Genomic DNA, 15,749 nt, shown 5'->3' with positions numbered 1-15,749 from the left:
ATTTGGCGTTGGTGTTAGCGTTGGCGTTAGCGTTTGCGTTTGCGTTTGCGTTGGTGTTGGCGTCGACGTTTGCGTTAACGTTTGCGTCGACGTTTGCGTTAACGTTTGCGTCGGTGTTAGCGTTAACGTTTGCGTTTGCGTTTGCGTTTGCGTTTGAGGCTGGTTTGCATTTGATTCTGCCTCCTTTTCATTGTTGTTTTCGTTCTCAACCTGGCTCTCCTTTTCATCTTCGCTGATTCGAATCTCTTTGGGTACAAATTCTCCCACTCCTTCCCTCTGCGAAACAAATAAAAACGAGCGCTTCGTCGCTCGTCTCGACAACGTCGTCAAATTAAACGTATTCATATAGCTCGCCAGCGACTTCGCGATCCCTTTGCACACCTCATCGTCACACCTCTCCCCCTCTCCTACAAACGGCAGCAGCGTCGTCGGCATCAGCACTTTATCCACCATGTCAATCATGCAGTCGCATTGAAACAACCGATTGCGATGAATCCGCTCTTTGAGAGGGAGCTAGCTCTCATCCACTCGATTCAGCGCTACGTTGTTGATGTTCGGAACCTCTTTCGGCTTGCCCAGAATGTGTCTGCACTTGGGACTGCCGCAGAAGCAGGGAATTGCTCCGTTGCCGATTCGCTCAAATTGGTAATCGAACGTGATTTCCTCCCCGGGAATAATGTCGCGAATCGCGAATATGCCTACGGAGTATGTGCTGCTTGTGGCCCATTTCTGGATTTCACAATTCGGATCGCATGAATGATTAATGAACCGAGATGCATTTCCCTTGTCTGTAGCATCGATCAGTTGATCGGGAGCTAAGCTCATGTAGTACATGTGCATCTGGCCTTGCCGTTTCTGCCCGTTACACGAAATTAACAAAAAAAACTCCTACCTGTCTTCGGTACTCGCTTTCTTTTTGAGAAATCACTTCGCCAACGTATTCGATAATGAATGTACCGCGCGGAATGAAAACATCGGTGCGCACTCCCCATCCTTTTTGCTCATCATAAAAGAGTACCAATTTCTGGTATCTACCCTTTATCTTGAATACTCTGCTCTCACTCATGACGACGGAACATTTGGTTCGTGCAATCATCTCCACAAGGACATGTGCTCGGATCACACTCAACATAGCACAGTCTATTGATGCAACGGTCTCCACAACCCCTGTGCGCAAATGATTCAATATCTTCTCGACTATACTCGGAATGGAGGGAGTTTGTGTGCTTGCTCAGAATTTCCTTTGCTCGTTCAGGAGGAATACAGTTACAAGGACTGGATTCATCCTAGGTGGGAGAACGTGAATCAAACCAGGTACAACAGGTTTCTTGGGCTTATTCAAGTAGATGTTTGCCAAAATGTGCTGAAACTCAGTCTTCACTACTTGCTCATTACGAGCAGTTATAACACCTGGAGGGAGTGGTTCAATGCGAATGTAGGTGTTATACCAAACACTGTTACTGGTAACAATAACAGAGTTATCAAAATAATGACGATTTGAATTTGAATGTCTTAGAGGGGTCGAAACATAGTAGCTCTTAGAACTCCTTGTACTACTCTGCGAGCTCTCACAAGAAGATTGGTCCAATACTAAGCCTAAATGTCACTCCGAATTTTGAAATCGACTAGGAGATGGGCATTCTTCCTCCTCCCCTTCGCTCTGAAGAGCCAACAGCTTGTTCAAAGCATCCGTGTATTTTTCCTTTTCCGGAAAACTACGATTACCCAACTCCTCTCTATACTTTCAAAAATCACCAAAACTATACATCGCAGTTGGGATAAGACTGGTGTCCAAGTGAAAAGAGGTGCGTGAGACATAATCCATGGGCAAGGGAATCTCGAAGGGCTCTTCATCCTCCGAAAAGTTACGGACCAGATCGCTCACCTTCTTATAAAACTTCCCGTTCTATTTGGAAACAGTAGTCCAATTCCCTTACTTGGACATAAATCTCTTGGCCACGCAACTTCTTTTGCTTGAACTTCATAAAGAGAGTTTGTTTGAGAAAACAAAACAATATTATAAAGATTACACACCTGATGGAGCAAAAGCTTCCGGATCGTTACTACATGTGACTCACAGCACACAAAACAACTCGATAACGGTCGGATCAAGACCCGAAAAAGATAATTTGGATTTGATAGCGTCAATCGGTACACCATATCTTAACTTGCGGAAATACTCCGCATACAACGGGTGATCCTTCCATTTCACTCCGGATTGTGCAACATCGTTGCTTACGGGAGGCTGCGAAGAAGGGAGCGGAGGAGGAACAGAAGACGGAGGAGGGGGAGGCGCCTTGGCAGAGGACTGTGAGACAGAAGATGGTAATGTAGAAGAAGTCTCTTGCGCCTTACCGTTCTCTTCTACACTAACAGGTCGGGGAGAAGGCACAGTGCCTCGCAATTTCTGCTGAAATTCTTTGGCTTTGCCGCAATCTATCATCTGAATACGATTCAAATATCACACATGGTTCTTGCTGCACGGAATTCATTTTCGTCTCAATCAACGATAAGGAAGCTTCTAATGCACAGATTCTGTTATTCAATTGATTTAATTTGGCCTCACATCTACAAAAGTTCACCAGAATAGAGCTCCACATACTGTGTTGCAAAAGAGTTTAAAAACTCAACAGTAGACTGAATGAACTCGTTGATCGCTACAGCTTTCAGATCAAGGTTCACTCTTTGGGATGATGATTCCATAGAGTTTTTTTGAACAAACAAAAAACAGATAGTTTGCATTCCATAAGAGAGTAAAAGAAGCTGTTGCGCTATATAGGCAAATACACTCCATGGAATTAGAAAGACACGAGCTTTATAGTTATGTATACAATTCCTAACCTATCAAGTTCTCAACTTCTTATTCCACAGAAGAAGTTCCTTTAGAAGAATGTGAAAGAGAGCCAGGCACAGCATTATTACTCTGATTGACAGACTCAAAAGTTTCTGGGGTGCCTTTGCTCTGTGTTTCTACAAGCATGTGCGCTGGAACGACATAAAACGAAATATTCTGGTCATTACTCTCTACGATTAATGATTTGGAGGTATCTCGAACCCTTTAAATATTCGATGAGAGAAGAATATGGAATAATTCCATAATCTCCGCAATACAATGCCTCTGTCTATTTCGTTACAATCCTTCCGAAAATAGGAATATCCTACCATGTATGGATGTACGAAAATAAAAGATCAAGCAGTTCCACGATAATTATGACAAAACAAACAAATCTCCTAAACACAAAACTACAACACTGCAGTACGGTCTTCGTATTCGCCAACAATTCTAGAATACTCCTCCTCGGCATCAATCTGCGCTCCTGTGCTCTCCATTGCTTCTCCCTACCATTAAGGTCTAACGTAGAGTAGCTAGAAAGGATATTTCTCTCGATTCGTCGTACTCTCTAGTCCCAAAAATCTGCCTTATGAATGATTGCATTTCCATGGAGTTGTCCACATCATCAACAATGAAATCACCCATATCATTATCCGACTCTTCACTCTCATAGGTTACTCTTCTCTCTTGCTTTCTCTCATTTTTTGTTCTATTTGGAGTGACCGAAGAGGATTTTCTCTGCAAAGAAGAAGAAGAAGACGAATTGGATTGTGGAACTTGGAGGGAAAGTTGCGAATTGTGTCGTGTTTCAGACTTTTTCATTTTTATTTGTGACGTAGATGGGACTTCTTGCTTTTGAATCCATGCTCGGGTATTATTACTATTATTATTATTTCGATGGGAAAGGTTCGTCGAACTCATCAATTCTGATGTGCTCGTGTTTCTCTTTCGTAGCCGAATAGAAGCAGGAATGGGCGCGTCTGACCCTCTTGAACGAGGAAACGTAGGAGGGTGCTGCAAATTAGCCCAACAAACAAACAGCATCTACGAGGAGTTGCCATTGCCGTTCTCTCTCCTTTAGTTCGTCTCGTTCTTTCTTTGTTAAAGAACGGACTTTAGGCTCCTTGTCGATGTACTGAATCTTGCTGGATTCGGAAGACTCGGAAGGTTTGGCTACTGGAGGTTTGATGGCAACGACCTTGGATTTTGACAGGATGAAGTTTTTCCAGTGGTGAATTACCTTTTTTATCTGGCCTTTGATCGTTGTACTGCTCGCAACAAGCGAGAGCTGTTTCAAAGAATCGACAGCTTTTGTCTTCTTGATCGCCGACAAGGTAACTGGAAGATTCTGCGAGTAACAAGGTGAATAAGGATGCAACCTGAAGTGAGTTTAGGATTGAGAGCGTTTCCACATCATATTCGTTTATGATGGCTGCCTCCAGTTTGTTTAAGTAACTTTGACACGTTTCCACTAACTTCGATTCAGACATGGAAGGAGAATCCTGGGTCGGATTGTCTATTGGTTTTGTAGATTTTTCGTTTAGGTTATTTATGCATCCGAGAAAAGCAGAACGAACTAGCGCATTCTCGCTCTTTGCATTGAATTGACACAATTCTTTTATCCACTGCGGGATCTACTATTCAAAGAAATACCAAACGATAACACTCCTTGGATTGGAGGAATACGACTTTTCTATGATCTGAGCAACGCGAATCAAACTATTGACCACCTACAACACAAATAACTCATTAAGAACTACAGCTAGACTCATACAAGAAAGAGAATAGTAAAAGAGTCCACAGCCGACTATTTATTCTGAGAAATGAGTGTATTGATTCCATCAAATGGGCAATCGACAATAAACGTAAAAAACATCCCCGCGGTTGTGGAACAACAATCCGCAAAAAATAATATCAAACAAAATGGTGAAACCGTTTATTCCGGACTATGAGAGGAGAACGATTCCTCTGGTTCCCATGATTGCCATTTCGTTTGTCACGCTCTTGGACAATTTCTGCAACACATTGGTCAACCCCATTATTCCGTATCTCTGCAAAGTTTATTTTCCAGATGTTGGATTATTATTGTTATTTTGACTAGTAGCTGGAGGATGCTGAGATAGGTCACTACAGTGGATGGATCACAGCATCGTATGCCCTGGGTGGAATCCCGGGAAACTTCTTCTGGGGTTGGTTTGCAGATCGATACGGGCGACGCTGGTCGATCTGTTTAAGTATTATAGGTGTGATGATTTCGATCAATATTTTCGGATTGGCAACCAATTACGCCACTGCTATCTTGGGTCGAGCTCTTTGGGGCTTTTTAAACGGTAATTTGGGAATCGCCAAGACGTACATTAGCGAAATCTGTAATGACTACACCCAGACAACTGGTTTTGCCATTTTCCAGACAGTGGGTGGAATTGCGACGTAATCATAGAGAAATGTCGTAACACGCAGTATCCTGGGTCCTACCCTCGGTGGCTATCTATCGAAGCCCGAAGAGAATTTTCCGGAACTGACAAAGCGCTATCCAGTGTTACGTGATGTGATTGGCTGATTGTTTTTGTTTTACGTTCAGTATCGTTACTATATTCCGTGTTTCACCGCCTTCTTGATATGTCTTTTTATTCTGATCATGGTGCTTTTCTGTCTGCCAGAAACTCTCTCCAAAGAGGATGTGCGCAAAAACGAGGAGCTTCTGAAGCGTTCTCGCGTAGGAGTGAAGGATTTGATTGAATCGCAGGAAGGAATGGCTCGTCTGAAGGAAAAACGGGAGCGAGATCCGAATTATCGTCCTACCGAAGAAGAGCGAATCCAGGAGATTCTCATGCGAGGGTCCTATGCGAAGCTGGTGGCGGACAAGCGAATTCTGCTGTCGGTGGTGTTGTATGGACTGCTTTCCTTGGTCCAGGGAGGGCAGGATGCGCTCTACCCGGTGTGGATGATCAATCCGGCGGAGAACAAGGGATTTGGATGGTCGCAGACCGAGGTGGGATTGCTGTATTCGTGGCTGGGTCCGGTGCAAATGCTTGCTGGACATATCCATTTGGAAATGAATGAATTGAATGAATTGAATGAATGAATTGAATGAATTGAATGAATTGAATGAATTGAATGAATTGAATGAATTGAATGAATTGAATGAATTGAATGAATTGAATGAATTGAATGAATTGAATGAATTGAATGAATTGAATGAATTGAATGAATTGAATGAATTGAATGAATTGAATGAATTGAATGAATTGAATGAATGAATCATCATTGATCCACTTGATGCTTTGGGTGTTTGCTTGTCATTCGCCTTCTTGACCAATCTTTGCAGTTCTTTCTGTCGTCATTCAATTCATTTGACTTGATTTCCTTCACTCCACCCGTTCTTAATGGCATCATCGGTCGTTTATTGGGTTATCGATACATGTGGCTGAGTTCTGGACTTCTCTACATGCTGTGCATTCTTCTCACTCCCATTTGCGCGTTGACGATCGGTAAACCAGAATGGGTAGATTCAGCCGCTCATCCCTCGAAGCCTAGACTCAATGGCTCGTTATTTACGTCATTTATGCATGCGCCATTGTTCTTCGAATCGTTCAGTTTACCGCCATCATAGTCATCATTACGAACGTTTCCTTCCCCGATTTCCGAGGCAAGGTGAACGGGATCGGCCAAGTGTGCGCCTCTACGGGAAGGTTCCTCGTGTGAATCGAAGAGAAGGCGTGAGAAGTAGGGACCTGCGATCGCTACAAACGTGTATTCGTGGAGTTTAATCCAGCAACACTCCTGGCCCTTCGACTTCGGGTGTGTTTTCTATGTAGGATCGACGAGCGAAATGTGAGTGCTAGTTGTTTGGGATCATCCAGTTGCTGATCACTCTTCTGATTTTCGCTTTGGACGAGAGTGCAAACTACGGAACGCCGACAATCCGCCGATTTGTGGCGCAGCAGATGGCGCGCGAAGTGGAAATGGTCGAGCTGGGCGAGAAGAAAGCTGCGGACGATGTCGTGAATGTGGATGTGAAACCTCCCAATAGCAACAACGACAACGACAACGACAACGACAACGACAACGATAAGGAGGACAAAGCCAAGCTCCAAAACGAAGAGGCAACGAAAGTCGAAGCAGTCCAAAACGTCAACGACGCGGAGCCGAAGGAAGCCAAGCGCGCCCTTGAAGCGAGTTCTTCAATCGAAACCACTCCTCCTTCCCTTTAACTTGCGTTTTCTCTCAAACACCCCACACCTTCTCATACTCCAGCTTGCTCTCCAGTTTCTTCGCCTCCGTCTGCTTCCGCGCCGCCTTCGTGAAGTCCTCGTTCATCACATAGTTCCGTTCCTCGCGGATCGCAAACATCGCCGCCTCCGTGCACACGTTCCGCAGATCCGCGCCATTAAACCCGTCCGTGATCTTGCTCAGCGTGTCGAAGTCGATCTCTCCGTTCTTCTTCATGTTCTGGCTGTGGATCCGCAGGATGTCTTTCCGCGCGATCGAGTTCGGCAGCGGGATCTCCACCTTGCGGTCCAATCGACCAGGACGCAGCAACGCCGGATCCAAGGTGTCCGGACGATTCGTCGCCATCACCACCTTCACTTGCGTTAGCTCGTTAAATCCGTCCAGCTGGTTCAGCAGCTCCATCATGGCTCGCTGGATCTCGCGATCGGCGCCAGAACCCTCGATTTAGGGAATTCCAAAAATCGGTACGTTTTCGCGGCGCTTGCTTCCAATTGCGTCGATTTCGTCGATAAACACAACGGCTGGCGTGTGTTGTCGCGCGTAATCTAGATAAGAGGACCGAGGCAAACGTACTGAAGAGCTCTCGAACGACTCTGCTAGATTCTCCGACATACTTTTCGATCAGCGACGAAGCCACTGTTTTGATAAAGGTGGCTTTAATAGACGATGCTAATGCCTTCGCAATCAACGTTTTCCCGGTTCCAGGAGGACCGTAGAGAAGAACGCCCTTGGGAGCCTTGATACCCGTTCGAACGAAGAATTCCGGACGAACCAAAGGAAGCTCGATGACCTAAAAAGAAAATGGAAATCAATGGCATTCTTGATACTTCACGAATCTCACGGATTTGATCATTTAGACCGCCTATATCAGACCACTTGATTTGTTCGGTAGATTCTTCCATCATGGCAGAAACAGAAGGATCCACCTTGGGGGGAAGAGACTGCATAATCATTTTTGTAGTAGTATCCAATGCCACACGCGTTCCTTGTTGGAGGGAGCTCATATCAACCTAACAACCTCAAATCACACAAAAAGCGATTACAGACTTCTTTACATTCACTACATAACGACTTCCAAGAGAGAGCTTGACAAGTACTTCTTCATCATTTAGTACACAAACTACATCTCCTATCGAATGCCCAACACTCTTCATATCAATCCTTGTACAAATTGTATACTTGGAATGCCGTCAGCTTCCGTTTGATACTAGCGTAGTCTTCGTCTGTCTTTTTTACTAAAGCGCGTTCCTCATCATATCTATAAACAATTACACTATTAAGAATTAACAAACTCTCTCTCTCTGTCTACTAAACGCTTGTGCTCTTCTTTGTACTTCGCTATCAACGATTCCATTTCTGTGCTCATGTTTACTAATATTTGCAGTTATAAATAGGAAATAATATCGAAAACAAGTATTTTGTGAACATTTCGAAATAGAGTTGTTTCTATTATGAGGAGGATATACAAATATGATGTTGAGTGTATCTTGGTTGATTCAATTGAACAAAGTATGTGTGTACATAGCAAAACTAGCAAATAATGAGAAATTACTAGTCTTCTGTCTGTAGTTATATATGTGTGAATATTATTTTTGAAAGGAATCTTCTATTAGAAGTGAAGCACCAAACTGAAAAAGGAAAATTGTATAAAGAACTTATAGAATATAACAGGTTTTATCTCCATTCGTAGCGAAGTAACAACAATATTAATTGATAAGAATAAATTGAGCATTTAAGATACCTTTTTGATAAGTGGAACACAATTTCCTGAAACCATCATGGTTGAAGAAAATGATATGTCTGATGAACATAAATTGCCATTTTACTGTCCTATTACCGGTAAACAACATAGAAATACGAACACTCGCTTAATGCAAGCAATTCATGCTATCATTGAGACACAATACTTTAAAGTACCATATATATTCCTTTACATATAAAGTAGTTGAATTCACCAAGGAAGAAAACACATCAAACGTCCTGCATAATATTTCGAGTGTGACGAATTATACTATGGAGGCTATATTGAATAATTATTACCAATATTCAATTGACAAGCTTATTCCATAAAACGAGGATTTGTGTTTTGAGGAAAACATTTGATAATCAAAGTTTCCCCAGACTACTGCACAGTTTCTCCCTTTGTGGATACTTCTTATCATTATTTTTTGTAAATGAAGGGCATATTCGCTACTGTGGCCATTATGGCGCTCCTCTATGGAGTGATGGCTTCGAATATCAAGGAAGAACTAAATAGAAAGGTTTGTGTTTCGAAAACGTGTTTCCGTAGATGTCGAATCAATATCGCGAGGCGAATCCGGTCAACAACAACGGAACGATTAACGTATGGATCCACGCTCACACCCATGATGATCCTGGTTGGCTTGTAACTACTGACCAGTACTACGTGAAGGTATGGAACGGTATACCCAAGCATAATGAGTAGCAAGTGCGTTACATTCTGGATACGGTGATTGGTGCTCTGGCTGTCAATCCGGAACGAAAGTTCACGTATTTTTTTAGTTGATATGCCTCATTGCCTAGTTATGTTGAGCAGGGCTTTTTCCAGAGATGGTGGAAGGAGCAGAATGATAACATGAAGGCTCTGGTCCATAAGTTGGTTGAGAACGGCCAGTTTGAGTTCAACCTGGGTGGTTGGGTCATGTCCGATGAGGCCACGGCCACCTATGAAGATGTGATCAACGAGATGACTCTGGGAGCCAAGTTCATCTACGATGAGTTCGGCATTCGCCCCACCGTGGGATGGAGCATCGATCCGTTCGGCCACTCCAAGGAGATCGAGGCTCTCTACGCTGATATTGGTATGGACGCTTTCGGTATCAACCGTGTGCACTACGCTGACAAGGAAAACCGAATCAAGAATCAGAAGCTGGAGTTCGTGTGGCGTGGAAGCAACAGCCAGGGCGAGAAGAGCGACATGTTCATCCACATGATGGACAACCATTACTGCTCGCCTGAGGAGTGCGATTTCTTCAGCAACAGCAGCGGCGATTGCATGTACCGCAAGGACGATAACTCCTGGTTCCAGGACAACGCCGACCTGCCCACGTTCAAGGTGAACGCGGAGGAGAAGGCGCAGAAGTTCGTGGACATGGTGAAGAAGCGAGCGACCTACTACGACAACGGCAACAACCTTTTGATCACCTGGGGCTGCGACTTCACGTTCCTCAGCGCGCCCGTGTCGTACGACAACATGGACAAGCTGATCAAGTACGTGAACGACAACGAGGATCGCTTCGGTGTGCACGTGCAGTACGCCGTGTTCTCGGACTACATCAAGGCCGTGAACAAGCACAAGAAGCAGTGGGACGTCTACGAGGGCGACTTCATGCCCTATGCCTCCGACCCCGACGCTTACTGGACGGGCTACTACACGAGCCGTGGCCGCACGAAGGGTCTGAACCGTCGCACGATGAACGAGCTGGCCGTGGCCGAGCTGTACCTGTCGCTGGCGCGCGTGTACCATCTCCCTGTGAACGCGGAGGAGGTGTTCGAGAAGGTGATGAAGCTGCGCAAGGCGCAGGGCGAGTTCCAGCACCACGATGCGATCACGGGCACGGAGAAGCAGGCGGTGGCCAACGACTACAACGTGCAGATGGAGGACGGCTCGTTCTTCGCCAACGAGGCCACGTCGACGATCCTCGGCGCCATGCTGGACGTGAACCTGAACCACAACATCACGCTGAAGTGGGCCGAGCTGTCCAAGCGCCAGCGTCTCGGCGTGATTCTGACCAACAGCAACGCGCAGGCCATCAAGAACGTGGTGCGCGTCGTGGTGCCTGTCGGCGCGCTGGAGGTCACCGACGCCGCGGGCAAGCTGCTGCCCTTCCAGATCAACGAGATCCCCGACTGGTCGATCGAGCGCGCCAACGGCACGCACGTGGTCTACGTGGAGGTGGAGGTCCCCGCGCTGGGCTTCACCACGGTCTACTTCCGCACGCAGACCTCGCTGGCGACGCTGCCGCGCGGCGGAGTGACGCGCGACGACTTCATCGAGAACGAGGTGTACAAGCTGACCTTCGCGGAGAACGGCCTGCTGCAGAGCGTGGAGCTGAAGCAGGAGGGCCGCACCGTTCCGTTCACCGACATGCTCTACCAGTACACGGGCCGCTTCAATCAGGGCCGCAGCTCGGGCGCGTACTCCTTCATTCCGGAGAAGCAGACGCCGGATCCGGTGGGATCGCAGGCGGAGCTGACGATTCTGAAGGGCGATTTGGTCGAGGAGGCGCGCGTGGTGTACCGCAGCGGCTATCAGCAGGTTCTGCGCCTGTACCGCTGCGAGGGCATCATGAAGAACGTGATCGAAGTGGTGTATGACATGGGTCCCACGGACGACGGCCGCGAGATCGTGGCTCGCTTCGCCTCGGAGCAGCTGCGCAACGGCCGCGTGCTGTACACGGACGCGAACGGTCTGGAGGACATTCGCCGCGAGTACCGCGAGGACTCCGTGGAGCCGGTGTCCGCGAACTACTACCCCGTGACCAACCGCGCCTTCCTGCAGGCCGACGCCTCCGATCTGCGTCTGAACCTGGTGGTGGACCGCGCGCACGGCGTGGCCTCGGTGGTGGACGGCGTGCTGGAGGTGATGCTGAAGCGCCGCACGCGCGGCGATGACTGGTTCGGCGTGGACGAGCCGCTCACGGAGAACGATCACTACCAGCAGACGCTCTGGCTGACGCTGAGTTCCATCCAGCGCAGCGTGGAGGTGCACAAGCGCCTGGACCTGCATCTGAACCACGCGCCGGTGCCGTACTACTTCGTGGGCGACAAGGAGCCCAAGATGACGTCGCGCTCGCTGCTGAAGAAGGAGCTCCCCGCCAACGTGCAGCTGCTGAACTTCCAGCTGAACCAGCTCCGCGACTCGGACTTCCTGCTGCGCTTCCACCACCTGTACACCAAGGGCGAGGCCACCGAGCTGGCGCAGGAAGTGACGTTCGATGTGAACGATTACTTCGCGGACTTCCAGGTGACCGAAATGACCGAATACGGACTCTCCGGTATGTTCCCCAGAGAGCAGATCCAGAAGGAGCGCATGCAGTGGGAGATCGACCCGAAGATGAAGACCAGCGCCGCCACGATCAAGAAGTCCTACGCCAAGGACACGATCGTGAACCTCACCCCCATGGAATTCAAGACCTACAGAGTGAGAGTGAATTAGACTTGTTGTGTTGTTTGAGAGAAACCTGTGCCATGGATTCCGAGTCTGACAAACGCAGCTTCCGAAGATATCTCGCTGCGTTGTCCGCGTTCGGAAAGGAACTCATCTGTCCCATCTGGTACTAGAGAGAAGGCGGAATCCCATATAGTTTATCCATTTTCCATAGTGTCTGTCGATTTCCCTGTAATCACTACTTCTGCAGGTTCCTTTTATAAAATTAGGATGAGACTCAGAAATTGTATTGAACGCTATCTGCAGACTTCGACTCGATGTCCTGTGTGTAAAGAAAGGTACACAGTGCGTGACGTTGTTGATGCTCCGGAGATCGACACGATCATCGAGTCCTACACGCAAATGCTCGCCCCCTTTAAGACGTCTTTGATTGTTTTTGGCATGTGTTTTGGTTTGATGTCTAGTGCAACCAGATCGTGTCTCCAACAAAGGATTTGCGCAAACTGAGACTGCGAAAACGCATCAAACCGAGAGTGCCCGATTTGAGCAAACGGAGGCTGCGAGTCGCTTCGCCTTCGTTCGTTTTTCTCCTCACCGGTCTGGACATTTCTCAGAGACAAATCGTCACGCACGTCTGCACGCACTCCTCGGTTCGATCGGTGCTCGAGTTCTCAGACGAAGGTACATTCTCCATGCGTTTCGTTAGTAGTGACGCACTGCATCGCCAGCACGACGATGGATGAAGACGGCGACTACACCACAAACCGAACCGTGAAATACCTTTTATCCATCCTTACCCACAAACCCATCGTTTCCTTTGACTGGATCACCGAGATTGACACGGTTATCAATTCTTGCATAGCAAAAGACCAACAAACCAAACATAGCGACATCGTCACCACATTCGTTTCGGTGGAGCAGTTCCCTTCCTGGAAACCATTCACGGTGAAAGGCGATTATCAGATGTCTCATTGTACGAAAGGAGGACCCGATCGGTCCTGGTCCTCGCCCAAGGTTTGATTAGACGCTGATTCCAATGTAGAACTTATTTGATGGGTTTCTCTTTGTGCTACTCGGCGATTTTGATCCGCCCTGTCCTCAAAAGGATGAAATCATGCATCTGCTGCAAGCAGGTGGAGGGAACATTGTACAGGACCCGGAGACTCGGGAGAAGCATTTCAAAGAGCAGAACTGTGATAAAGAAGTGGTTTGGATCGCGGATCGAAAGACTCGCAGACGTCCAAGACATGCGGATCAAGTTGTGTACTATAAATGGGTTCTGGATTCGATAAGCGGTTTCCAGCTTCTTCCATTCCGTTTTTACCTTTTGTGACAAACAGTTTGTTGACATTAAAAAAGTTATACTAAACGATACTTGTCTTTCCTGTTCACCGCATGCGTCATGCGCTCCACACCTCTCGACTTCACTCCTTTCTCAACGGCATTCGCAGACCACAAGCAAACACTCGCATCTTCTCCGCTGGTCACCACGCTCGATCCTACGCACAGAACGCTCCGAATCGCGCTCTGCATGTCACTTCACACCAATTGACGCACTTCGTGGCCCTTCCAACTCACAACGACTTGATCCGGATGTTCCACCGAGACAACGAAGCCTGCTCCGTCCTGCATGCCACAGAGTGCATACAGCGAGTTCTGGAACGGAATACAGCCAACCACATAATCAATTTCGATACCTAAGTCACAGCCTCATTCCTTGAGATTACCTTGCTTCGATAGAATCGGGTAAAAATCGTTGATATCGGTAAGTCGATCTCCGTTTATGCTATTCCAAACACTAATTCCGCGAGTCATCGAAGCACACCAAATCAGCTCATGATTCCCTCCAAACCAATTCATGCTCGCTACGCCACTTTCGGTTTGGAAAATGCTCAGAAGAGCGTCGTCCTGGTTCCCTCGAGCAACGTCAAACACACAAATCTACTTGAGACAAGAATACGCTTCATCTACCAGTCCGTCTTCAGAACCAGAAGCAAACACAGTAGGATAGGTAGGATGAGCGATCAGGTTGTTTATTACATCACTGTGGAGGTCTCGATACATTCCAATGCGTTTTCCCGTCTCAAGTTCGTAAAAGTAAATATTTTGCTTGTCTGCGCACAGGAGCATTTTCCCTCCGCATAGAATGGCACAGGAAAAGATTTCACGAACAGTGTTATATTCGACTTTCATAGTTTGCGACTCATAGTCAAACACCGTGATATGCCCATTTCTATATTCAACTCGCAATCCATACACTACCTTTCACTAAGAACAAGCACCTTTGGGTCGGACGGCAAAAACAAACTGCAGAACAAGGTGGTCCGCCCAATATTTAAAGCACCCACATTGGATAGATCGGCCGACTTGACAATACGCACCATTCCGTTAGACAGAGTTAATGCGAGAAGAGATTCATCCGAACTCTTGCAACTATGCAGTAAGAGTGGTTTCCAAATGAATACGTGTGAATTACATACATGTAGCTGATGTCTCCGTCTTCATAGCGTCCTGTTTTGAACGAAAGAACAGAACGTTTCTGGAGGCAATACTTCTCCATAATTCGAATAGCAAGGATTTAGAAAAACGATTAATGCCTCAAACAAGCCGCTTCAAAATAAAACATATAAATTGACAAACTATTCGCGTTCTCTCTTCGTTCCTCGGCTCTTGGGCTTACGATTCCATCTCAATGTGGAGTATCTATCGTTGAGGAAAAATAAAGCGAGTGGCTACTTGTTCAGCGTCTCTTTGATCTGCTTCTCGCTCATATCTTTCGAACTAAACACCATGTTGCGATGATCCTTGCGTTCCTTCATTAGTTGCTACAAGGTACAAGAACTCGAAGCACAATACGTCGACCTGCGGATTGAATCCTCCAAAAGAAAAGCGCTTGCACTCTTCTTCCGCCACAGGGTTGATAACCGGTCCGCAACACGGATGATGGGAGCTACACTCAGTAACTAGCAGAATACACTACAAATTTGTGCTTTCGGATAGGGAGATCTTGCGATAGGACCACATGTACGATTTCAGCTCCTTCATTGCTGCGATTTCCTTCTTTCGCTGCTCCTTCTCTTCCTGCGAATGCACCATGAACTAAACGCTCAATCGCCCTCGCAGCCTCTTACAGACATATTCTTCATGCGGTCAGAGAGCTGCACTTTTGATTTTGTGATTTCCCTGGCCATTCTATCCACAGGAGCTTCCTTATCCAGCTCCACCTTCTCCTCGTCCATTCCGTCAGGATACTCTTCGCCCGGCTTCCAGAAATTCATTTCGATGTGAGGGCAAAGGAATAGTGAAATGTGCGAAAATCGGCCGAATTTCTGGAACAAACCACTCAAAAGACAAAACCTTGCCAACAAAAATCTCAGGCACACTAGAAGCAAAACACACGTAAACACAGAGATGAATCCCTTTCTTTGTTTGTTTGATTGTTCCTCTACTCCTCCCCACCCTTCAAAACCATATTCGTGACATCCTTGATGGTAATTTCTACACATCACCATCCTCTTTTATCTCTACTATAGATCGTTTCTAAGATGCTTT

General features: G+C 46.8%; 7 protein-coding genes; 3 read left to right on the top strand and 4 right to left on the bottom strand.

The window, feature by feature from the left end:
- Positions 1–513: 513 nt before the first annotated feature.
- Positions 514–1,285, bottom strand: GSBLH_T00004891001 (uncharacterized protein; the record flags this gene model as incomplete). Its single annotated transcript, XM_013043872.1, has 4 exons — positions 514–855; positions 887–1,031; positions 1,063–1,226; positions 1,265–1,285. 4 exons carry the CDS (start codon positions 1,283–1,285, stop codon positions 514–516), a joined length of 672 nt encoding a protein of 223 aa, XP_012899326.1.
- Positions 1,286–4,756: 3,471 nt separating this feature from the next.
- GSBLH_T00007215001 (uncharacterized protein) lies at positions 4,757–5,781 on the top strand (the record flags this gene model as incomplete). Its single annotated transcript, XM_013043871.1, is given in 7 exon segments — positions 4,757–4,906; positions 4,938–5,067; positions 5,077–5,246; positions 5,274–5,369; positions 5,415–5,549; positions 5,580–5,722; positions 5,757–5,781. Coding segments are annotated over 7 exon segments (849 nt in total).
- A 1,279-nt stretch (positions 5,782–7,060) lies between these two features.
- GSBLH_T00004890001 (uncharacterized protein) lies at positions 7,061–8,468 on the bottom strand (the record flags this gene model as incomplete). XM_013043870.1 has 7 exons in its annotated part: positions 8,359–8,468; positions 8,246–8,324; positions 8,110–8,214; positions 7,894–8,076; positions 7,640–7,856; positions 7,535–7,611; positions 7,061–7,504 (listed from the first exon to the last, which is right to left on the bottom strand). The coding sequence occupies exons 1-7, from the start codon at positions 8,418–8,420 to the stop codon at positions 7,061–7,063; spliced, it is 1,167 nt and encodes a 388-aa protein (XP_012899324.1). The 5' UTR covers positions 8,421–8,468.
- Positions 8,469–9,356: 888 nt separating this feature from the next.
- GSBLH_T00004889001 (uncharacterized protein) lies at positions 9,357–12,252 on the top strand (the record flags this gene model as incomplete). XM_013043869.1 has 3 exons in its annotated part: positions 9,357–9,479; positions 9,513–9,577; positions 9,611–12,252. 3 exons carry the CDS (start codon positions 9,357–9,359, stop codon positions 12,243–12,245), a joined length of 2,823 nt encoding a protein of 940 aa, XP_012899323.1. The 3' UTR covers positions 12,246–12,252.
- Positions 12,253–12,638: 386 nt separating this feature from the next.
- On the top strand, positions 12,639–13,530 carry GSBLH_T00006903001 (uncharacterized protein; the record flags this gene model as incomplete). Its single annotated transcript, XM_013043868.1, is given in 4 exon segments — positions 12,639–12,642; positions 12,662–12,847; positions 12,907–13,211; positions 13,240–13,530. 4 exon segments carry the CDS (start codon positions 12,639–12,641, stop codon positions 13,528–13,530), a joined length of 786 nt encoding a protein of 261 aa, XP_012899322.1.
- Positions 13,531–13,736: 206 nt separating this feature from the next.
- GSBLH_T00006902001 (uncharacterized protein) lies at positions 13,737–14,757 on the bottom strand (the record flags this gene model as incomplete). The annotated part of the gene is made up of 5 exons (XM_013043867.1): positions 13,737–13,894; positions 13,925–14,138; positions 14,169–14,430; positions 14,460–14,630; positions 14,678–14,757. 5 exons carry the CDS (start codon positions 14,755–14,757, stop codon positions 13,737–13,739), a joined length of 885 nt encoding a protein of 294 aa, XP_012899321.1.
- Positions 14,758–14,806: 49 nt separating this feature from the next.
- GSBLH_T00004888001 (uncharacterized protein) lies at positions 14,807–15,481 on the bottom strand. XM_013043866.1 has 5 exons: positions 15,329–15,481; positions 15,178–15,296; positions 15,054–15,147; positions 14,934–15,022; positions 14,807–14,900 (listed from the first exon to the last, which is right to left on the bottom strand). Exons 1-5 carry the CDS (start codon positions 15,386–15,388, stop codon positions 14,837–14,839), a joined length of 426 nt encoding a protein of 141 aa, XP_012899320.1. The 5' UTR covers positions 15,389–15,481; the 3' UTR covers positions 14,807–14,836.
- Positions 15,482–15,749: the final 268 nt, after the last annotated feature.

Source organism: Blastocystis hominis (assembly GCF_000151665.1).
Source record: "Blastocystis hominis, Singapore isolate B (sub-type 7) whole genome shotgun sequence assembly, scaffold_8".
NCBI classification, from domain to species: domain Eukaryota; class Bigyra; order Opalinata; family Blastocystidae; genus Blastocystis; species Blastocystis hominis.
Note: the sequence above shows the minus strand (reverse complement) of the source record. Positions and strands in the feature narration are given on the sequence as shown.

Excerpts from the sequence above, each read along its gene's own strand:
- GSBLH_T00004888001 (XM_013043866.1), bottom strand. The coding sequence starts at position 15,388 with ATGGCCAGGGAAATCACAAAATCAAAAGTGCAGCTCTCTGACCGCATG. Across the intron at positions 15,148-15,177 it reads CTATCCGAAAGCACAAATTT|CTCCCATCATCCGTGTTGCG; the intron begins GTAGTGTATTCT and ends TACTGAGTGTAG. Across the intron at positions 14,901-14,933 it reads ATCAAAGAGACGCTGAACAA|ATACTCCACATTGAGATGGA; the intron begins GTAGCCACTCGC and ends CCTCAACGATAG.